Genomic DNA, 24,695 nt, shown 5'->3' with positions numbered 1-24,695 from the left:
GGAGGGGGTGCGTCACCTGAGTGGGTTGATTCACTGATGTGGTCATCCTGTCTGGGTTGGCGCCCCCCCCCCCCTTGGGTTGTGCCGTGGCGGAGGTCTTTGTGGGCTATACTCAGCCTTGTCTCAGGATGGTAAGTTGGTGGTTGAAGATATCCCTCTAGTGGTGTGGGGGCTGTGCTTTGGCAAAGTGGGTGGGGTTATATCCTTCCTGTTTGGCCCTGTCCGGGAGTGTCCTCGGATGGGGCCACAGTGTCTCCTGACCCATCCTGTCTCAGCCTCCAGTATTTATGCTGCAGTAGTTTATGTGTCGCGGTGCTAGGGTCAGTTTGTTATATCTGGAGTACTTCTCCTGTCCTATTCGGTGTCCTGTGTGAATCTAAGTGTGTGTTCTCTAATTCTCTCCTTCTCTCTTTCTCTCTCTCGGAGGACCTGAGCCCTAGGACCATGCCCCAGGACTACCTGACATGATGACTCCTTGCTGCCCCCAGTCCACCTGACCGTGCTGCTGCTCCAGTTTCAACTGTTCTGCCTTATTATTATTCGACCATGCTGGTCATTTATGAACATTTGAACATCTTGGCCATGTTCTGTTATAATCTCCACCCGGCACAGCCAGAAGAGAACTGGCCATCCCACATATGCTCTCTCTAATTCTCTCTTTCTTTCTCTCTCTCGGAGGACCTGAGCCCTAGGACCATGCCCCAGGAATACCTGACATGATGACTCCTTGCTGTCCCCAGTCCACCTGACTGTGCTGCTGCTCCAGTTTCAACTGTTCTGCCTTATTATTATTCGACCATGCTGGTCATTTATGAACATTTGAACATCTTGGCCATGTTCTGTTATAATCTCCACCCGGCACAGCCAGAAGAGGACTGGCCACCCCACATAGCCTGGTTCCTCTCTAGGTTTCTTCCTAGGTTTTGGCCTTTCTAGGGAGTTTTTCCTAGCCACCGTGCTTCTACACCTGCATTGCTTGCTGTTTGGGGTTTTAGGCTGGGTTTCTGTACAGCACTTTGAGATATCAGCTGATGTACGAAGGGCTACAGTGCCTTGCGAAAGTATTCGGCCCCCTTGAACTTTGCGACCTTTTGCCACATTTCAGGCTTCAAACATAAAGATATAAAACTGTATTTTGTTGTGAAGAATCAACAACAAGTGGGACACAATCATGAAGTGGAACGACATTTATTGGATATTTAAAACTTTTTTAACAAATCAAAAACGGAAAAATTGGGCGTGCAAAATTATTCAGCCCCCTTAAGTTAATACTTTGTAGCGCCACCTTTTGCTGCGATTACAGCTGTAAGTCGCTTGGGGTATGTCTCTATCAGTTTTGCACATCAAGAGACTGACATTTTTTTCCCATTCCTCCTTGCAAAACAGCTCAAGCTCAGTGAGGTTGGATGGAGAGCATTTGTGAACAGCAGTTTTCAGTTCTTTCCACAGATTCTCGATTGGATTCAGGTCTGGACTTTGACTTGGCCATTCTAACACCTGGATATGTTTATTATTGAACCATTCCATTGTAGATTTTGCTTTATGTTTTGGATCATTGTCTTGTTGGAAGACAAATCTTCGTCCCAGTCTCAGGTCTTTTGCAGACTCCATCAGGTTTTCTTCCAGAATGGTCCTGTATTTGGCTCCATCCATCTTCCCATCAATTTTAACGATCTTCCCTGTCCCTGCTGAAGAAAAGCAGGCCCAAACCATGATGCTGCCACCACCATGTTTGACAGTGGGGATGGTGTGTTCAGGGTGATGAGCTGTGTTGCTTTTACGCCAAACATAACGTTTTGCATTGTTGCCAAAAAGTTCAATTTTGGTTTCATCTGACCAGAGCACCTTCTTCCACATGTTTGGTGTGTCTCCCAGGTGGCTTGTGGCAAACTTTAAACAACACTTTTTATGGATATCTTTAAGAAATGGCTTTCTTCTTGCCACTCTTCCATAAAGGCCAGATTTGTGCAATATACGACTGATTGTTGTCCTATGGACAGAGTCTCCCACCTCAGCTGTAGATCTCTGCAGTTCATCCAGAGTGATCATGGGCCTCTTGGCTGCATCTCTGATCAGTCTTCTCCTTGTATGAGCTGAAAGTTTAGAGGGACGGCCAGGTCTTGGTAGATTTGCAGTGGTCTGATACTCCTTCCATTTCAATATTATCGCTTGCACAGTGCTCTTTGGGATGTTTAAAGCTTGGGAAATCTTTTTGTATCCAAATCCGGCTTTAAACTTCTTCACAACAGTATCTCGGACCTGCCTGGTGTGTTCCTTGTTCTTCATGATGCTCTCTGCGCTTTTAACGGACCTCTGAGACTATCACAGTGCAGGTGCATTTATACGGAGACTTGATTACACACAGGTGGATTGTATTTATCATCATTAGTCATTTAGGCCAACATTGGATCATTCAGAGATCCTCACTGAACTTCTGGAGAGAGTTTGCTGCACTGAAAGCAAAGGGGCTGAATAATTTTGCACGCCCAATTTTTCAGTTTTTGATTTGTTAAAAAAGTTTGAAATATCCAATAAATGTCGTTCCACTTCATGATTGTGTCCCACTTGTTGTTGATTTTTCACAGAAAAATTGCGTGAAGCCTGAACTGTGGCAAAAGGTCGCAAAGTTCAAGGGGGCCGAATACTTTCGCAAGGCACTGTATATAAATAAATTTGAAAGAAATAAAGAAAGAAAGAAAGAAGGGAGGAAAAAGAGGAGGAGTGAAAAGGGAGATAGAAAAGATGACAGAAAAAGATAGTAAGGGAGATATAGCCCATCCCCTCTCCTGTGCCAAGCGAAGACTCACCTTGATGGATTTGCCGTCCGGCGTTAACACCTCCTCTGACAGCTCCATCATCTTCAGGGCCATGAGTGCGATTGGCTTGGCATGGCTGTCAATCTTCCGGTGAAGCCCGCCCGCAACACAGTAGGCGTCGCCTATAGTCTCAATCTATATGGGGATTGGAGAAGAGTCCATGAAGCCATGACGATTTCATTTGATTTGAGTTCTATACTTAATCAAATTAAAATATTTTCATAACATTTATCCTGACAGGGTTATTGTCAGAATTAAAATAAACACTCAGACAAGCTGTACCTGACGACAAGAAACACAACTCTTATTTTCTTCCAGTCACAGTAATTTATCCAGATTAACCATGACAATGGGAACATATGGGACTCCCCCTCCTCACATAGAGCAGGAAAATAGAGGGGGAGAGGAGAAAGTGGAGACGAGAGGAAATAGAAGTAGAAAGAGAGAAGGGGAAGAGTCAAGTAAAAAAGTAGAAGGTTGAGGAGAAAGGAAAGGAAGGGTAAGAAAAGCTGTTGTATCTGTGCTGACTCAAACCCTGGCGAAGGACGAGAGCTGATGTAGTGCTAGATGGATGGAGGGATGGATAGAGAGCTGGCGAAGGACGAGAGCTGATGTAGTGCTAGATGGATGGAGGGATGGATAGAGAGCTGGCAAAGGACGAGAGCTGATGTAGTGCTAGATGGATGGAGGGATGGATAGAGAGCTAGCGAAGGACGAGAGCTGATGTAGTGCTAGATCGATGGAGGGATGGATAGAGAGCTGGCAAAGGACGAGAGCTGATGTAGTGCTAGATGGATGGAGGGATGGATAGAGAGCTGGCGAAGGACGAGAGCTGATGTAGTGCTAGATGGATGGAGGGATGGATAGAGAGCTGGCGAAGGACGAGAGCTGATGTAGTGCTAGATGGATGGAGGGATGGATAGAGAGCTGGCGAAGGACGAGAGCTGATGTAGTGCTAGATGGATGGAGGGAGTGATGGTTGTTAATGGACGCACTGGGCCTTGTTGTAATACCACTCTGTCAGGCAGCCAGTATTGACACAATGTTGTTAAGCACTGTTGCATTAGCCATTAATCAGTGTGTTTTTCCACCCGATACATATGCACGCACGCACACACACGCACACACACAGTGCTGATATAAAACACAACTTGATTGATCCTTGTATTTACCCACGGCAGCACCATTACTCAATTGCACTATACCTCTCCTATGTGGACAGATGACACATTTCAGGATTGGAGTCAATTCAGCATTTCTGAATTTAATCCAATTCAAACAATGAATTTCAATTTAATTTCAATTGGCCACACTCCACAGGAAGCATAATTTGAATTTAATTTGATTTGAGTCAACTGAGATGTGTAACATGAAAATCTCATTCATTTGATAAATCTACCACTTATTAATACAACCAATACACATACCATTTGAAATATGTGTCACGTCCTGACCTTAGTTCCTTTGTTTTGTCTTTGTTCTAGTGTGGTCAGGGTGTGAGTTGGGGTGGGCAGTCTATGTTCTTTTTTCTATGGTTTGGGATTTCTGTGTTTGGCCTGGTATGGTTCTCAATCAGAGGCAGCAGTCAATCGTTGTCCCTGATTGAGAACCATACTTAGGCAGCCTGTTTTCACGCCTGAGTTGTGGGTGATTATTTTCTGTTCTGTGTTTTGCTTCACCGTTCAGGACTGTTCGTTTTATAGTTTTTGTTCAGTGTTCAGTATTCTCATTAAAACAATATGGACACTAACCACGCTGCGCATTGGTCCTCCGATCCTTCCTACTACTCCTCGTCAGAGGAGGAAGAAGACCATTACAATATGAGTTTTATTTGAACTCAAATATGTCAAACAGTTTGATCTAATGCATTATGGGAAAACATTTTGTTTCTGATATTTAAAAACATTTAAGGGAGTTATGAATTATTAAAGACAACTCACAACATGATCTTAGAGTATTTCTAGACCACTAATTCTGTCACGACTCCGACCGAAGGTGGCTCCCCTTCCCGTTCGGGTGGCGCTCGGCGGCCGGCCTACTAGCTGCCACTGATTATTTCCTCCCCCTCCTTATGTGTTCATTGAGTGCACCTGTTTTGAATTATGTATAATTAGTGAGGCTTTATTTAGTCAGCCGGCCCACCTGGTTCCTTGTGCGGGATTAATTATTGTGACCTTCTGTGTTGCGTAAACTTGTGTGCACGTCTGTGAGTTACGTGCTTTCCCATTTCGTGGGTCTTTTCTGGACAGTTTAAGTCCCCCTGTTTGGGGCGTTTGTTTTGTATTACGCCCTGTGTTTTCGTGGGGTTGGCTTATGTTCGCCGTTGTTGTGCATTAAAATAGCACTCCCCTGAACTCTCTGCTTCCTGCGCCTGACTTCTCACCCACTACACTCAGAACATTACAAATAATTTTTTACTGTTTTAGGAAAATGAGTTTTAAAGATGAAATGTTCCAATCTAATGCTAAATGGTATTGGTAACCAAGTCAAAATAAACATTGCTATGGTGATGTGTAGAATAAATAAGTCATTTGAAATTAATTTAATTATATTCTACTTCCTTTAATTTGAATGCAATCTAAATTCTGCAATCTAAATTCTTGCTTTGAAATTAAAGAGCAATTCGTAACTCAATTCAGAATCGACCCAAACCCTGAAACATATAACAACAAGCATGCATGCACTGTACAGTTTGTGATGTGAAACAGGTGTGTGTTCCTACCTTATTCACATCTAGGATTCCACACTGGTAGTCAAACAGGTGTGTTCCTACCTTATTCACATCTAGGATTCCACACTGGTAGTCAAACAGGTGTGTGTTCCTACCTTAAACACATCTAGGATTCCACACTGGTAGTCAAACAGGTGTGTTCCTACCTTATACACATCTAGGATTCCACACTGGTAGTCAAACAGGTGTGTTCCTACCTTATACACATCTAGGATTCCACACTGGTAGTCAAACAGGTGTGTTCCCACCTTATTCACATCTAGGATTCCACACTGGTAGTCAAACAGGTGTGTTCCTACCTTATACACATCTAGGATTCCACACTGGTAGTCAAACAGGTGTGTTCCCACCTTATTCACATCTAGGATTCCACACTGGTAGTCAAACAGGTGTGTGTTCCTACCTTATACACATCTAGGATTCCACACTGGTAGTCAAACAGGTGTGTTCCCACCTTATACACATCTAGGATTCCACACTGGTAGTCAAACAGGTGTGTTCCCACCTTATACACATCTAGGATTCCACACTGGTAGTCAAACAGGTGTGTTCCCACCTTATTCACATCTAGGATTCCACACTGGTAGTCAAACAGGTGTGTTCCTACCTTATACACATCTAGGATTCCACACTGGTAGTCAAACAGGTGTGTGTTCCTACCTTATACACATCTAGGATTCCACACTGGTAGTCAAACAGGTGTGTTCCTACCTTATACACATCTAGGATTCCACACTGGTAGTCAAACAGATGTGTTCCCACCTTATACACATCTAGGATTCCACACTGGTAGTCAAACAGGTGTGTTCCCACCTTATACACATCTAGGATTCCACACTGGTAGTCAAACAGGTGTGTTCCCACCTTATACACATCTAGGATTCCACACTGGTAGTCAAACAGGTGTGTGTTCCTACCTTATACACATCTAGGATTCCACACTGGTAGTCAAACAGGTGTGTTCCCACCTTATTCACATCTAGGATTCCACACTGGTAGTCAAACAGGTGTGTTCCCACCTTATACACATCTAGGATTCCACACTGGTAGTCAAACAGGTGTGTGTTCCTACCTTATACACATCTAGGATTCCACACTGGTAGTCAAACAGGTGTGTTCCCACCTTATTCACATCTAGGATTCCACACTGGTAGTCAAACAGGTGTGTTCCTACCTTATACACATCTAGGATTCCACACTGGTAGTCAAACAGGTGTGTTCCCACCTTATTCACATCTAGGATTCCACACTGGTAGTCAAACAGGTGTGTTCCCACCTTATTCACATCTAGGATTCCACACTGGTAGTCAAACAGGTGTGTGTTCCTACCTTATACACATCTAGGATTCCACACTGGTAGTCAAACAGGTGTGTTCCCACCTTATACACATCTAGGATTCCACACTGGTAGTCAAACAGGTGTGTTCCCACCTTATACACATCTAGGATTCCACACTGGTAGTCAAACAAGTGTGTTCCCACCTTATTCACATCTAGGATTCCACACTGGTAGTCAAACAGGTGTGTGTTCCCACCTTATACACATCTAGGATTCCACACTGGTAGTCAAACAGGTGTGTTCCCACCTTATACACATCTAGGATTCCACACTGGTAGTCAAACAGGTGTGTTCCCACCTTATTCACATCTAGGATTCCACACTGGTAGTCAAACAGGTGTGTGTTCCTACCTTATTCACATCTAGGATTCCACACTGGTAGTCAAACAGGTGTGTTCCCACCTTATTCACATCTAGGATTCCACACTGGTAGTCAAACAGGTGTGTGTTCCCACCTTATACACATCTAGGATTCCACACTGGTAGTCAAACAGGTGTGTTCCTACCTTATACACATCTAGGATTCCACACTGGTAGTCAAACAGGTGTGTTCCCACCTTATTCACATCTAGGATTCCACACTGGTAGTCAAACAGGTGTGTTCCTACCTTATTCACATCTAGGATTCCACACTGGTAGTCAAACAGGTGTGTGTTCCCACCTTATACACATCTAGGATTCCACACTGGTAGTCAAACAGGTGTGTTCCCACCTTATACACATCTAGGATTCCACACTGGTAGTCAAACAGGTGTGTGTTCCTACCTTATACACATCTAGGATTCCACACTGGTAGTCAAACAGGTGTGTGTTCCTACCTTATACACATCTAGGATTCCACACTGGTAGTCAAACAGGTGTGTTCCTACCTTATACACATCTAGGATTCCACACTGGTAGTCAAACAGGTGTGTGTTCCCACCTTATTCACATCTAGGATTCCACACTGGTAGTCAAACAGGTGTTCCCACCTTATACACATCTAGGATTCCACACTGGTAGTCAAACAGGTGTGTTCCTACCTTATTCACATCTAGGATTCCACACTGGTAGTCAAACAGGTGTGTGTTCCCACCTTATACACATCTAGGATTTCACACTGGTAGTCAAACAGGTGTGTTCCCACCTTATACACATCTAGGATTCCACACTGGTAGTCAAACAGGTGTGTGTTCCTACCTTATACACATCTAGGATTCCACACTGGTAGTCAAACAGGTGTGTGTTCCTACCTTATACACATCTAGGATTCCACACTGGTAGTCAAACAGGTGTGTTCCTACCTTATACACATCTAGGATTCCACACTGGTAGTCAAACAGGTGTGTTCCTACCTTATTCACATCTAGGATTCCACACTGGTAGTCAAACAGGTGTGTGTTCCCACCTTATTCACATCTAGGATTCCACACTGGTAGTCAAACAGGTGTGTTCCCACCTTATTCACATCTAGGAATCCACACTGGTAGTCAAACAGGTGTGTGTTCCCACCTTATTCACATCTAGGATTCCACACTGGTAGTCAAACAGGTGTGTTCCCACCTTATACACATCTAGGATTCCACACTGGTAGTCAAACAGGTGTGTGTTCCTACCTTATACACATCTAGGATTCCACACTGGTAGTCAAACAGGTGTGTGTTCCTACCTTATACACATCTAGGATTCCACACTGGTAGTCAAACAGGTGTGTTCTCACCTTATACACATCTAGGATTCCACACTGGTAGTCAAACAGGTGTGTGTTCCTACCTTATTCACATCTAGGATTCCACACTGGTAGTCAAACAGGTGTGTTCCCACCTTATTCACATCTAGGATTCCACACTGGTAGTCAAACAGGTGTGTTCCCACCTTATTCACATCTAGGATTCCACACTGGTAGTCAAACAGGTGTGTTCCCACCTTATTCACATCTAGGATTCCACACTGGTAGTCAAACAGGTGTGTTCCCACCTTATTCACATCTAGGATTCCACACTGGTAGTCAAACAGGTGTGTTCCCACCTTATACACATCTAGGATTCCACACTGGTAGTCAAACAGGTGTGTTCCCACCTTATTCACATCTAGGATTCCACACTGGTAGTCAAACAGGTGTGTTCCCACCTTATTCACATCTAGGATTCCACACTGGTAGTCAAACAGGTGTGTTCCCACCTTATACACATCTAGGATTCCACACTGGTAGTCAAACAGGTGTGTTCCCACCTTATTCACATCTAGGATTCCACACTGGTAGTCAAACAGGTGTGTTCCCACCTTATACACATCTAGGATTCCACACTGGTAGTCAAACAGGTGTGTGTTCCTACCTTATACACATCTAGGATTCCACACTGGTAGTCAAACAGGTGTGTTCCCACCTTATTCACATCTAGGATTCCACACTGGTAGTCAAACAGGTGTGTTCCCACCTTATTCACATCTAGGATTCCACACTGGTAGTCAAACAGGTGTGTTCCTACCTTATACACATCTAGGATTCCACACTGGTAGTCAAACAGGTGTGTTCCCACCTTATACACATCTAGGATTCCACACTGGTAGTCAAACAGGTGTGTTCCCACCTTATTCACATCTAGGATTCCACACTGGTAGTCAAACAGGTGTGTTCCCACCTTATACACATCTAGGATTCCACACTGGTAGTCAAACAGGTGTGTGTTCCTACCTTATACACATCTAGGATTCCACACTGGTAGTCAAACAGGTGTGTTCCCACCTTATACACATCTAGGATTCCACACTGGTAGTCAAATAGGTGTGTTCCCACCTTATTCACATCTAGGATTCCACACTGGTAGTCAAACAGGTGTGTGTTCCTACCTTATACACATCTAGGATTCCACACTGGTAGTCAAACAGGTGTGTGTTCCCACCTTATACACATCTAGGATTCCACACTGGTAGTCAAACAGGTGTGTTCCTACCTTATACACATCTAGGATTCCACACTGGTAGTCAAACAGGTGTGTGTTCCCACCTTATTCACATCTAGGATTCCACACTGGTAGTCAAACAGGTGTGTTCCCACCTTATACACATCTAGGATTCCACACTGGTAGTCAAACAGGTGTGTTCCTACCTTATTCACATCTAGGATTCCACACTGGTAGTCAAACAGGTGTGTTCCCACCTTATACACATCTAGGATTCCACACTGGTAGTCAAACAGGTGTGTTCCCACCTTATACACATCTAGGATTCCACACTGGTAGTCAAACAGGTGTGTGTTCCTACCTTATACACATCTAGGATTCCACACTGGTAGTCAAACAGGTGTGTTCCCACCTTATACACATCTAGGATTCCACACTGGTAGTCAAACAGGTGTGTTCCTACCTTATACACATCTAGGATTCCACACTGGTAGTCAAACAGGTGTGTGTTCCCACCTTATTCACATCTAGGATTCCACACTGGTAGTCAAACAGGTGTGTTCCCACCTTATACACATCTAGGATTCCACACTGGTAGTCAAACAGGTGTGTGTTCCCACCTTATTCACATCTAGGATTCCACACTGGTAGTCAAACAGGTGTGTTCCCACCTTATACACATCTAGGATTCCACACTGGTAGTCAAACAGTGTGTGTTCCCACCTTATTCACATCTAGGATTCCACACTGGTAGTCAAACAGGTGTGTTCCCACCTTATACACATCTAGGATTCCACACTGGTAGTCAAACAGGTGTGTTCCCACCTTATTCACATCTAGGATTCCACACTGGTAGTCAAACAGGGTGTGTTCCCACCTTATACACATCTAGGATTCCACACTGGTAGTCAAACAGGTGTGTTCCCACCTTATACACATCTAGGATTCCACACTGGTAGTCAAACAGGTGTGTTCCCACCTTATACACATCTAGGATTCCACACTGGTAGTCAAACAGGTGTGTGTTCCTACCTTATACACATCTAGGATTCCACACTGGTAGTCAAACAGGTGTGTTCCTACCTTATACACATCTAGGATTCCACACTGGTAGTCAAACAGGTGTGTTCCTACCTTATTCACATCTAGGATTCCACACTGGTAGTCAAACAGGTGTGTTCCCACCTTATTCACATCTAGGATTCCACACTGGTAGTCAAACAGGTGTGTTCCCACCTTATTCACATCTAGGATTCCACACTGGTAGTCAAACAGGTGTGTGTTCCCACCTTATTCACATCTAGGATTCCACACTGGTAGTCAAACAGGTGTGTTCCCACCTTATACACATCTAGGATTCCACACTGGTAGTCAAACAGGTGTGTGTTCCTACCTTATACACATCTAGGATTCCACACTGGTAGTCAAACAGGTGTGTGTTCCTACCTTATACACATCTAGGATTCCACACTGGTAGTCAAACAGGTGTGTTCCCACCTTATACACATCTAGGATTCCACACTGGTAGTCAAACAGGTGTGTGTTCCTACCTTATTCACATCTAGGATTCCACACTGGTAGTCAAACAGGTGTGTTCCCACCTTATTCACATCTAGGATTCCACACTGGTAGTCAAACAGGTGTGTTCCCACCTTATTCACATCTAGGATTCCACACTGGTAGTCAAACAGGTGTGTTCCCACCTTATTCACATCTAGGATTCCACACTGGTAGTCAAACAGGTGTGTTCCCACCTTATTCACATCTAGGATTCCACACTGGTAGTCAAACAGGTGTGTTCCCACCTTATACACATCTAGGATTCCACACTGGTAGTCAAACAGGTGTGTTCCCACCTTATTCACATCTAGGATTCCACACTGGTAGTCAAACAGGTGTGTTCCCACCTTATTCACATCTAGGATTCCACACTGGTAGTCAAACAGGTGTGTTCCCACCTTATACACATCTAGGATTCCACACTGGTAGTCAAACAGGTGTGTTCCCACCTTATTCACATCTAGGATTCCACACTGGTAGTCAAACAGGTGTGTTCCCACCTTATACACATCTAGGATTCCACACTGGTAGTCAAACAGGTGTGTGTTCCTACCTTATACACATCTAGGATTCCACACTGGTAGTCAAACAGGTGTGTTCCCACCTTATTCACATCTAGGATTCCACACTGGTAGTCAAACAGGTGTGTTCCCACCTTATTCACATCTAGGATTCCACACTGGTAGTCAAACAGGTGTGTTCCCACCTTATACACATCTAGGATTCCACACTGGTAGTCAAACAGGTGTGTTCCCACCTTATACACATCTAGGATTCCACACTGGTAGTCAAACAGGTGTGTTCCCACCTTATTCACATCTAGGATTCCACACTGGTAGTCAAACAGGTGTGTTCCCACCTTATACACATCTAGGATTCCACACTGGTAGTCAAACAGGTGTGTTCCCACCTTATACACATCTAGGATTCCACACTGGTAGTCAAACAGGTGTGTTCCCACCTTATTCACATCTAGGATTCCACACTGGTAGTCAAACAGGTGTGTTCCCACCTTATTCACATCTAGGATTCCACACTGGTAGTCAAACAGGTGTGTGTTCCCACCTTATACACATCTAGGATTCCACACTGGTAGTCAAACAGGTGTGTTCCCACCTTATACACATCTAGGATTCCACACTGGTAGTCAAACAGGTGTGTTCCCACCTTATACACATCTAGGATTCCACACTGGTAGTCAAACAGGTGTGTGTTCCCACCTTATACACATCTAGGATTCCACACTGGTAGTCAAACAGGTGTGTTCCCACCTTATACACATCTAGGATTCCACACTGGTAGTCAAACAGGTGTGTGTTCCTACCTTATACACATCTAGGATTCCACACTGGTAGTCAAACAGGTGTGTGTTCCTACCTTATACACATCTAGGATTCCACACTGGTAGTCAAACAGGTGTGTTCCTACCTTATACACATCTAGGATTCCACACTGGTAGTCAAACAGGTGTGTGTTCCCACCTTATTCACATCTAGGATTCCACACTGGTAGTCAAACAGGTGTTCCCACCTTATACACATCTAGGATTCCACACTGGTAGTCAAACAGGTGTGTTCCTACCTTATTCACATCTAGGATTCCACACTGGTAGTCAAACAGGTGTGTGTTCCCACCTTATTCACATCTAGGATTCCACACTGGTAGTCAAACAGGTGTGTTCCCACCTTATTCACATCTAGGAATCCACACTGGTAGTCAAACAGGTGTGTGTTCCCACCTTATTCACATCTAGGATTCCACACTGGTAGTCAAACAGGTGTGTTCCCACCTTATACACATCTAGGATTCCACACTGGTAGTCAAACAGGTGTGTGTTCCTACCTTATACACATCTAGGATTCCACACTGGTAGTCAAACAGGTGTGTTCCCACCTTATTCACATCTAGGATTCCACACTGGTAGTCAAACAGGTGTGTTCCCACCTTATACACATCTAGGATTCCACACTGGTAGTCAAACAGGTGTGTGTTCCTACCTTATTCACATCTAGGATTCCACACTGGTAGTCAAACAGGTGTGTTCCCACCTTATTCACATCTAGGATTCCACACTGGTAGTCAAACAGGTGTGTTCCCACCTTATTCACATCTAGGATTCCACACTGGTAGTCAAACAGGTGTGTTCCCACCTTATTCACATCTAGGATTCCACACTGGTAGTCAAACAGGTGTGTTCCCACCTTATACACATCTAGGATTCCACACTGGTAGTCAAACAGGTGTGTTCCCACCTTATTCACATCTAGGATTCCACACTGGTAGTCAAACAGGTGTGTTCCCACCTTATTCACATCTAGGATTCCACACTGGTAGTCAAACAGGTGTGTTCCCACCTTATACACATCTAGGATTCCACACTGGTAGTCAAACAGGTGTGTTCCCACCTTATTCACATCTAGGATTCCACACTGGTAGTCAAACAGGTGTGTTCCCACCTTATACACATCTAGGATTCCACACTGGTAGTCAAACAGGTGTGTGTTCCTACCTTATACACATCTAGGATTCCACACTGGTAGTCAAACAGGTGTGTTCCCACCTTATTCACATCTAGGATTCCACACTGGTAGTCAAACAGGTGTGTTCCCACCTTATTCACATCTAGGATTCCACACTGGTAGTCAAACAGGTGTGTTCCTACCTTATACACATCTAGGATTCCACACTGGTAGTCAAACAGGTGTGTTCCCACCTTATACACATCTAGGATTCCACACTGGTAGTCAAACAGGTGTGTTCCCACCTTATACACATCTAGGATTCCACACTGGTAGTCAAACAGGTGTGTTCCCACCTTATACACATCTAGGATTCCACACTGGTAGTCAAACAGGTGTGTGTTCCCACCTTATACACATCTAGGATTCCACACTGGTAGTCAAACAGGTGTGTTCCCACCTTATTCACATCTAGGATTCCACACTGGTAGTCAAACAGGTGTGTTCCCACCTTATTCACATCTAGGATTCCACACTGGTAGTCAAACAGGTGTGTGTTCCTACCTTATACACATCTAGGATTCCACACTGGTAGTCAAACAGGTGTGTTCCCACCTTATTCACATCTAGGATTCCACACTGGTAGTCAAACAGGTGTGTTCCCACCTTATTCACATCTAGGATTCCACACTGGTAGTCAAACAGGTGTGTTCCTACCTTATACACATCTAGGATTCCACACTGGTAGTCAAACAGGTGTGTTCCCACCTTATACACATCTAGGATTCCACACTGGTAGTCAAACAGGTGTGTTCCCACCTTATACACATCTAGGATTCCACACTGGTAGTCAAACAGGTGTGTTCCCACCTTATTCACATCTAGGATTCCACACTGGTAGTCAAACAGGTGTGTGTTCCCACCTTATACACATCTAGGATTCCACACTGGTAGTCAAACAGGTGTGTTCCCACCTTATACACATCTAGGATTCCACACTGGTAGTCAAACAGGTGTGTTCCCACCTTATTCACATCTAGGATTCCACACTGGTAGTCAAACAGGTGTTGTGTTCCTACCTTATTCACATCTAGGATTCCACACTGGTAGTCAAACAGGTGTGTTCCTACCTTATACACATCTAGGATTCCACACTGGTAGTCAAACAGGTGTGTTCCCACCTTATTCACATCTAGGATTCCACACTGGTAGTCAAACAGGTGTATTCCTATCTTATTCACATCTAGGATTCCACACTGGTAGTCAAACAGGTGTGTGTTCCTACCTTATACACATCTAGGATTCCACACTGGTAGTCAAACAGGTGTGTTCCCACCTTATACACATCTAGGATTCCACACTGGTAGTCAAACAGGTGTGTTCCCACCTTATACACATCTAGGATTCCACACTGGTAGTCAAACAGGTGTGTGTTCCTACCTTATACACATCTAGGATTCCACACTGGTAGTCAAACAGGTGTGTTCCCACCTTATTCACATCTAGGATTCCACACTGGTAGTCAAACAGGTGTGTTCCCACCTTATTCACATCTAGGATTCCACACTGGTAGTCAAACAGGTGTGTGTTCCTACCTTATACACATCTAGGATTCCACACTGGTAGTCAAACAGGTGTGTTCCCACCTTATACACATCTAGGATTCCACACTGGTAGTCAAACAGGTGTGTTCCCACCTTATTCACATCTAGGATTCCACACTGGTAGTCAAACAGGTGTGTTCCCACCTTATTCACATCTAGGATTCCACACTGGTAGTCAAACAGGTGTGTGTTCCTACCTTATACACATCTAGGATTCCACACTGGTAGTCAAACAGGTGTGTTCCCACCTTATTCACATCTAGGATTCCACACTGGTAGTCAAACAGGTGTGTTCCCACCTTATTCACATCTAGGATTCCACACTGGTAGTCAAACAGGTGTGTTCCTACCTTATACACATCTAGGATTCCACACTGGTAGTCAAACAGGTGTGTTCCCACCTTATTCACATCTAGGATTCCACACTGGTAGTCAAACAGGTGTGTTCCCACCTTATTCACATCTAGGATTCCACACTGGTAGTCAAACAGGTGTGTGTTCCTACCTTATACACATCTAGGATTCCACACTGGTAGTCAAACAGGTGTGTTCCCACCTTATACACATCTAGGATTCCACACTGGTAGTCAAACAGGTGTGTTCCCACCTTATACACATCTAGGATTCCACACTGGTAGTCAAACAGGTGTGTTCCCACCTTATTCACATCTAGGATTCCACACTGGTAGTCAAACAGGTGTGTGTTCCCACCTTATTCACATCTAGGATTCCACACTGGTAGTCAAACAGGTGTGTGTTCCCACCTTATACACATCTAGGATTCCACACTGGTAGTCAAACAGGTGTGTTCCTACCTTATACACATCTAGGATTCCACACTGGTAGTCAAACAGGTGTGTTCCCACCTTATTCACATCTAGGATTCCACACTGGTAGTCAAACAGGTGTGTGTTCCTACCTTATTCACATCTAGGATTCCACACTGGTAGTCAAACAGGTGTGTTCCTACCTTATACACATCTAGGATTCCACACTGGTAGTCAAACAGGTGTGTTCCCACCTTATTCACATCTAGGATTCCACACTGGTAGTCAAACAGGTGTGTTCCTACCTTATTCACATCTAGGATTCCACACTGGTAGTCAAACAGGTGTGTTCCTACCTTATACACATCTAGGATTCCACACTGGTAGTCAAACAGGTGTGTTCCCACCTTATACACATCTAGGATTCCACACTGGTAGTCAAACAGGTGTGTGTTCCTACCTTATACACATCTAGGATTCCACACTGGTAGTCAAACAGGTGTGTGTTCCTACCTTATACACATCTAGGATTCCACACTGGTAGTCAAACAGGTGTGTTCCTACCTTATACACATCTAGGATTCCACACTGGTAGTCAAACAGGTGTGTGTTCCCACCTTATTCACATCTAGGATTCCACACTGGTAGTCAAACAGTGTGTGTTCCCACCTTATACACATCTAGGATTCCACACTGGTAGTCAAACAGGTGTGTTCCTACCTTATTCACATCTAGGATTCCACACTGGTAGTCAAACAGGTGTGTTCCCACCTTATTCACATCTAGGATTCCACACTGGTAGTCAAACAGGTGTGTTCCCACCTTATTCACATCTAGGATTCCACACTGGTAGTCAAACAGGTGTGTTCCCACCTTATTCACATCTAGGATTCCACACTGGTAGTCAAACAGGTGTGTTCCCACCTTATCACATCTAGGATTCCACACTGGTAGTCAAACAGGGTGTGTTCCCACCTTATACACATCTAGGATTCCACACTGGTAGTCAAACAGGTGTGTTCCCACCTTATACACATCTAGGATTCCACACTGGTAGTCAAACAGGTGTGTTCCCACCTTATTCACATCTAGGATTCCACACTGGTAGTCAAACAGGTGTGTGTTCCTACCTTATTCACATCTAGGATTCCACACTGGTAGTCAAACAGGTGTGTTCCTACCTTATACACATCTAGGATTCCACACTGGTAGTCAAACAGGTGTGTTCCCACCTTATTCACATCTAGGATTCCACACTGGTAGTCAAACAGGTGTATTCCTATCTTATTCACATCTAGGATTCCACACTGGTAGTCAAACAGGTTTGTGTTCCTACCTTATACACATCTAGGATTCCACACTGGTAGTCAAACAGGTGTGTTCCCACCTTATACACATCTAGGATTCCACACTGGTAGTCAAACAGGTGTGTTCCCACCTTATTCACATCTAGGATTCCACACTGGTAGTCAAACAGGTGTGTGTTCCTACCTTATACACATCTAGGATTCCACACTGGTAGTCAAACAGGTGTGTTCCTACCTTATACACATCTAGGATTCCACACTGGTAGTCAAACAGGTGTGTTCCCACCTTATTCACATCTAGGATTCCACACTGGTAGTCAAACAGGTGTGTTCCCACCTTATTCACATCTAGGATTCCACACTGGTAGTCAAACAGGTGTGTTCCCACCTTATACACATCTAGGATTCCACACTGGTAGTCAAACAGGTGTGTGTTCCTACCTTATACACATCTAGGATTCCACACTGGTAGTCAAACAGGTGTGTTCCCACCTTATTCACATCTAGGATTCCACACTGGTAGTCAAACAGGTGTGTGTTCCCACCTTATTCACATCTAGGATTCCACACTGGTAGTCAAACAGGTGTGTGTTCCCACCTTATACACATCTAGGATTCCACACTGGTAGTCAAACAGGTGTGTTCCCACCTTATTCACATCTAGGATTCCACACTGGTAGTCAAACAGGTGTGTGTTCCCACCTTATTCACATCTAGGATTCCACACTGGTAGTCAAACAGGTGTGTTCCCACCTTATTCACATCTAGGATTCCACACTGGTAGTCAAACAGGTGTGTGTTCCCACCTTATACACATCTAGGATTCCACACTGGTAGTCAAACAGGTGTGTTCCTACCTTATACACATCTAGGATTCCACACTGGTAGTCAAACAGGTGTGTTCCTACCTTATACACATCTAGGATTCCACACTGGTAGTCAAACAGGTGTGTTCCCACCTTATTCACATCTAGGATTCCACACTGGTAGTCAAACAGGTGTGTGTTCCCACCTTATTCACATCTAGGATTCCACACTGGTAGTCAAACAGGTGTGTGTTCCTACCTTATACACATCTAGGATTCCACACTGGTAGTCAAACAGGTGTGTTCCTACCTTATACACATCTAGGATTCCACACTGGTAGTCAAACAGGTGTGTTCCCACCTTATTCACATCTAGGATTCCACACTGGTAGTCAAACAGTGTGTGTTCCCACCTTATTCACATCTAGGATTCCACACTGGTAGTCAAACAGGTGTGTTCCCACCTTATACACATCTAGGATTCCACACTGGTAGTCAAACAGGTGTGTGTTCCTACCTTATACACATCTAGGATTCCACACTGGTAGTCAAACAGGTGTGTTCCCACCTTATTCACATCTAGGATTCCACACTGGTAGTCAAACAGGTGGTGTTCCCACCTTATACACATCTAGGATTCCACACTGGTAGTCAAACAGGTGTGTTCCTACCTTATACACATCTAGGATTCCACACTGGTAGTCAAACAGGTGTGTGTTCCCACCTTATTCACATCTAGGATTCCACACTGGTAGTCAAACAGGTGTGTTCCCACCTTATTCACATCTAGGATTCCACACTGGTAGTCAAACAGGTGTGTGTTCCCACCTTATACACATCTAGGATTCCACACTGGTAGTCAAACAGGTGTGTGTTCCTACCTTATACACATCTAGGATTCCACACTGGTAGTCAAACAGGTGTGTTCCTACCTTATACACATCTAGGATTCCACACTGGTAGTCAAACAGGTGTGTGTTCCCACCTTATACACATCTAGGATTCCACACTGGTAGTCAAACAGGTGTGTTCCCACCTTATACACATCTAGGATTCCACACTGGTAGTCAAACAGGTGTGTTCCCACCTTATACACATCTAGGATTCCACACTGGTAGTCAAACAGGTGTGTGTTCCTACCTTATTCACATCTAGGATTCCACACTGGTAGTCAAACAGGTGTGTTCCCACCTTATTCACATCTAGGATTCCACACTGGTAGTCAAACAGGTGTGTGTTCCCAACTTATACACATCTAGGATTCCACACTGGTAGTCAAACAGGTGTGTTCCTACCTTATACACATCTAGGATTCCACACTGGTAGTCAAACAGGTGTGTTCCCACCTTATTCACATCTAGGATTCCACACTGGTAGTCAAACAGGTGTGTTCCCACCTTATTCACATCTAGGATTCCACACTGGTAGTCAAACAGGTGTGTGTTCCTACCTTATACACATCTAGGATTCCACACTGGTAGTCAAACAGGTGTGTTCCCACCTTATACACATCTAGGATTCCACACTGGTAGTCAAACAGGGTGTGTTCCCACCTTATACACATCTAGGATTCCACACTGGTAGTCAAACAGGTGTGTGTTCCTACCTTATACACATCTAGGATTCCACACTGGTAGTCAAACAGGTGTGTTCCCACCTTATTCACATCTAGGATTCCACACTGGTAGTCAAACAGGTGTGTGTTCCTACCTTATACACATCTAGGATTCCACACTGGTAGTCAAACAGGTGTGTGTTCCTACCTTATACACATCTAGGATTCCACACTGGTAGTCAAACAGGTGTGTTCCTACCTTATACACATCTAGGATTCCACACTGGTAGTCAAACAGGTGTGTGTTCCCACCTTATTCACATCTAGGATTCCACACTGGTAGTCAAACAGGTGTTCCCACCTTATACACATCTAGGATTCCACACTGGTAGTCAAACAGGTGTGTTCCTACCTTATTCACATCTAGGATTCCACACTGGTAGTCAAACAGGTGTGTGTTCCCACCTTATTCACATCTAGGATTCCACACTGGTAGTCAAACAGGTGTGTTCCCACCTTATTCACATCTAGGATTCCACACTGGTAGTCAAACAGGTGTGTGTTCCCACCTTATTCACATCTAGGATTCCACACTGGTAGTCAAACAGGTGTGTTCCCACCTTATACACATCTAGGATTCCACACTGGTAGTCAAACAGGTGTGTTCCTACCTTATACACATCTAGGATTCCACACTGGTAGTCAAACAGGTGTGTTCCCACCTTATTCACATCTAGGATTCCACACTGGTAGTCAAACAGGTGTGTTCCCACCTTATACACATCTAGGATTCCACACTGGTAGTCAAACAGGTGTGTGTTCCTACCTTATACACATCTAGGATTCCACACTGGTAGTCAAACAGGTGTGTTCCCACCTTATTCACATCTAGGATTCCACACTGGTAGTCAAACAGGTGTGTTCCCACCTTATTCACATCTAGGATTCCACACTGGTAGTCAAACAGGTGTGTTCCCACCTTATACACATCTAGGATTCCACACTGGTAGTCAAACAGGGTGTGTTCCCACCTTATTCACATCTAGGATTCCACACTGGTAGTCAAACAGGTGTGTTCCCACCTTATTCACATCTAGGATTCCACACTGGTAGTCAAACAGGTGTGTTCCCACCTTATACACATCTAGGATTCCACACTGGTAGTCAAACAGGTGTGTTCCCACCTTATTCACATCTAGGATTCCACACTGGTAGTCAAACAGGTGTGTTCCTACCTTATACACATCTAGGATTCCACACTGGTAGTCAAACAGGTGTGTTCCCACCTTATACACATCTAGGATTCCACACTGGTAGTCAAACAGGTGTGTTCCCACCTTATTCACATCTAGGATTCCACACTGGTAGTCAAACAGGTGTGTTCCCACCTTATACACATCTAGGATTCCACACTGGTAGTCAAACAGGTGTGTGTTCCTACCTTATACACATCTAGGATTCCACACTGGTAGTCAAACAGGTGTGTTCCCACCTTATTCACATCTAGGATTCCACACTGGTAGTCAAACAGGTGTGTTCCCACCTTATTCACATCTAGGATTCCACACTGGTAGTCAAACAGGTGTGTTCCTACCTTATACACATCTAGGATTCCACACTGGTAGTCAAACAGGTGTGTTCCCACCTTATTCACATCTAGGATTCCACACTGGTAGTCAAACAGGTGTGTTCCCACCTTATTCACATCTAGGATTCCACACTGGTAGTCAAACAGGTGTGTGTTCCTACCTTATACACATCTAGGATTCCACACTGGTAGTCAAACAGGTGTGTTCCCACCTTATACACATCTAGGATTCCACACTGGTAGTCAAACAGGTGTGTTCCCACCTTATACACATCTAGGATTCCACACTGGTAGTCAAACAGGTGTGTTCCCACCTTATTCACATCTAGGATTCCACACTGGTAGTCAAACAGGTGTGTGTTCCCACCTTATACACATCTAGGATTCCACACTGGTAGTCAAACAGGTGTGTTCCCACCTTATACACATCTAGGATTCCACACTGGTAGTCAAACAGGTGTGTTCCCACCTTATTCACATCTAGGATTCCACACTGGTAGTCAAACAGGTGTGTGTTCCTACCTTATACACATCTAGGATTCCACACTGGTAGTCAAACAGGTGTGTTCCCACCTTATACACATCTAGGATTCCACACTGGTAGTCAAACAGGTGTGTTCCCACCTTATTCACATCTAGGATTCCACACTGGTAGTCAAACAGGGTGTGTTCCCACCTTATACACATCTAGGATTCCACACTGGTAGTCAAACAGGTGTGTTCCCACCTTATACACATCTAGGATTCCACACTGGTAGTCAAACAGGTGTGTTCCCACCTTATTCACATCTAGGATTCCACACTGGTAGTCAAACAGGTGTGTTCCTACCTTATTCACATCTAGGATTCCACACTGGTAGTCAAACAGGTGTGTGTTCCTACCTTATACACATCTAGGATTCCACACTGGTAGTCAAACAGGTGTGTTCCCACCTTATACACATCTAGGATTCCACACTGGTAGTCAAACAGGTGTGTGTTCCTACCTTATACACATCTAGGATTCCACACTGGTAGTCAAACAGGTGTGTTCCTACCTTATACACATCTAGGATTCCACACTGGTAGTCAAACAGGTGTGTGTTCCCAACTTATTCACATCTAGGATTCCACACTGGTAGTCAAACAGTGTGTTCCCACCTTATACACATCTAGGATTCCACACTGGTAGTCAAACAGGTGTGTTCCTACCTTATTCACATCTAGGATTCCACACTGGTAGTCAAACAGGTGTGTGTTCCCAACTTATTCACATCTAGGATTCCACACTGGTAGTCAAACAGGTGTGTTCCCACCTTATTCACATCTAGGATTCCACACTGGTAGTCAAACAGGTGTGTGTTCCCACCTTATACACATCTAGGATTCCACACTGGTAGTCAAACAGGTGTGTGTTCCTACCTTATACACATCTAGGATTCCACACTGGTAGTCAAACAGGTGTGTTCCTACCTTATACACATCTAGGATTCCACACTGGTAGTCAAACAGGTGTGTTCCCACCTTATTCACATCTAGGATTCCACACTGGTAGTCAAACAGGTGTGTGTTCCCACCTTATTCACATCTAGGATTCCACACTGGTAGTCAAACAGGTGTGTTCCCACCTTATACACATCTAGGATTCCACACTGGTAGTCAAACAGGTGTGTGTTCCTACCTTATACACATCTAGGATTCCACACTGGTAGTCAAACAGGTGTGTTCCCACCTTATTCACATCTAGGATTCCACACTGGTAGTCAAACAGGTGTGTGTTCCCACCTTATTCACATCTAGGATTCCACACTGGTAGTCAAACAGGTGGTAGTCCACACAAACAGTGTGTTCCCACCTTATACACATCTAGGATTCCACACTGGTAGTCAAACAGGTGTGTTCCTACCTTATTCACATCTAGGATTCCACACTGGTAGTCAAACAGGTGTGTGTTCCCAACTTATACACATCTAGGATTCCACACTGGTAGTCAAACAGGTGTGTGTTCCTACCTTATACACATCTAGGATTCCACACTGGTAGTCAAACAGGTGTGTTCCTACCTTATACACATCTAGGATTCCACACTGGTAGTCAAACAGGTGTGTTCCCACCTTATTCACATCTAGGATTCCACACTGGTAGTCAAACAGGTGTGTGTTCCCACCTTATTCACATCTAGGATTCCACACTGGTAGTCAAACAGGTGTGTGTTCCCACCTTATACACATCTAGGATTCCACACTGGTAGTCAAACAGGTGTGTTCCTACCTTATACACATCTAGGATTCCACACTGGTAGTCAAACAGGTGTGTTCCCACCTTATTCACATCTAGGATTCCACACTGGTAGTCAAACAGGTGTGTGTTCCCACCTTATTCACATCTAGGATTCCACACTGGTAGTCAAACAGGTGTGTTCCCACCTTATACACATCTAGGATTCCACACTGGTAGTCAAACAGGTGTGTGTTCCTACCTTATACACATCTAGGATTCCACACTGGTAGTCAAACAGGTGTGTTCCCACCTTATTCACATCTAGGATTCCACACTGGTAGTCAAACAGGTGTGTGTTCCCACCTTATTCACATCTAGGATTCCACACTGGTAGTCAAACAGGTGTTCCCACCTTATACACATCTAGGATTCCACACTGGTAGTCAAACAGGTGTGTTCCTACCTTATTCACATCTAGGATTCCACACTGGTAGTCAAACAGGTGTGTGTTCCCAACTTATTCACATCTAGGATTCCACACTGGTAGTCAAACAGGTGTGTTCCCACCATATTCACATCTAGGATTCCACACTGGTAGTCAAACAGGTGTGTGTTCCCACCTTATACACATCTAGGATTCCACACTGGTAGTCAAACAGGTGTGTGTTCCTACCTTATACACATCTAGGATTCCACACTGGTAGTCAAACAGGTGTGTTCCTACCTTATACACATCTAGGATTCCACACTGGTAGTCAAACAGGTGTGTGTTCCCACCTTATACACATCTAGGATTCCACACTAGTAGTCAAACAGGTGTGTTCCCACCTTATACACATCTAGGATTCCACACTGGTAGTCAAACAGGTGTGTTCCCACCTTATTCACATCTAGGATTCCACACTGGTAGTCAAACAGGTGTGTGTTCCTACCTTATTCACATCTAGGATTCCACACTGGTAGTCAAACAGGTGTGTTCCCACCTTATTCACATCTAGGATTCCACACTGGTAGTCAAACAGGTGTGTGTTCCCAACTTATACACATCTAGGATTCCACACTGGTAGTCAAACAGGTGTGTT

General features: G+C 44.3%; 1 protein-coding gene across 1 annotated transcript in view; it reads right to left on the bottom strand.

Annotated features, from left to right (window-relative positions):
• LOC139382750 (guanylate cyclase soluble subunit alpha-2-like) overlaps window positions 1-24,695 on the bottom strand; it is a 109,247-nt gene that overhangs the window by 22,271 nt on the left and 62,281 nt on the right. Inside the window, exon 7 of the mRNA XM_071126870.1 lies at window positions 2,808-2,951. Within this exon, the coding sequence (XP_070982971.1) occupies window positions 2,808-2,951 (144 nt within the window). The remainder of the gene's footprint in view (window positions 1-2,807; window positions 2,952-24,695) is intronic.

The sequence above is a fragment of the Oncorhynchus clarkii genome, chromosome 24 (assembly GCF_045791955.1).
Source record: "Oncorhynchus clarkii lewisi isolate Uvic-CL-2024 chromosome 24, UVic_Ocla_1.0, whole genome shotgun sequence".
Lineage (NCBI taxonomy): Eukaryota > Metazoa > Chordata > Actinopteri > Salmoniformes > Salmonidae > Oncorhynchus > Oncorhynchus clarkii.
Note: the sequence above shows the minus strand (reverse complement) of the source record. Positions and strands in the feature narration are given on the sequence as shown.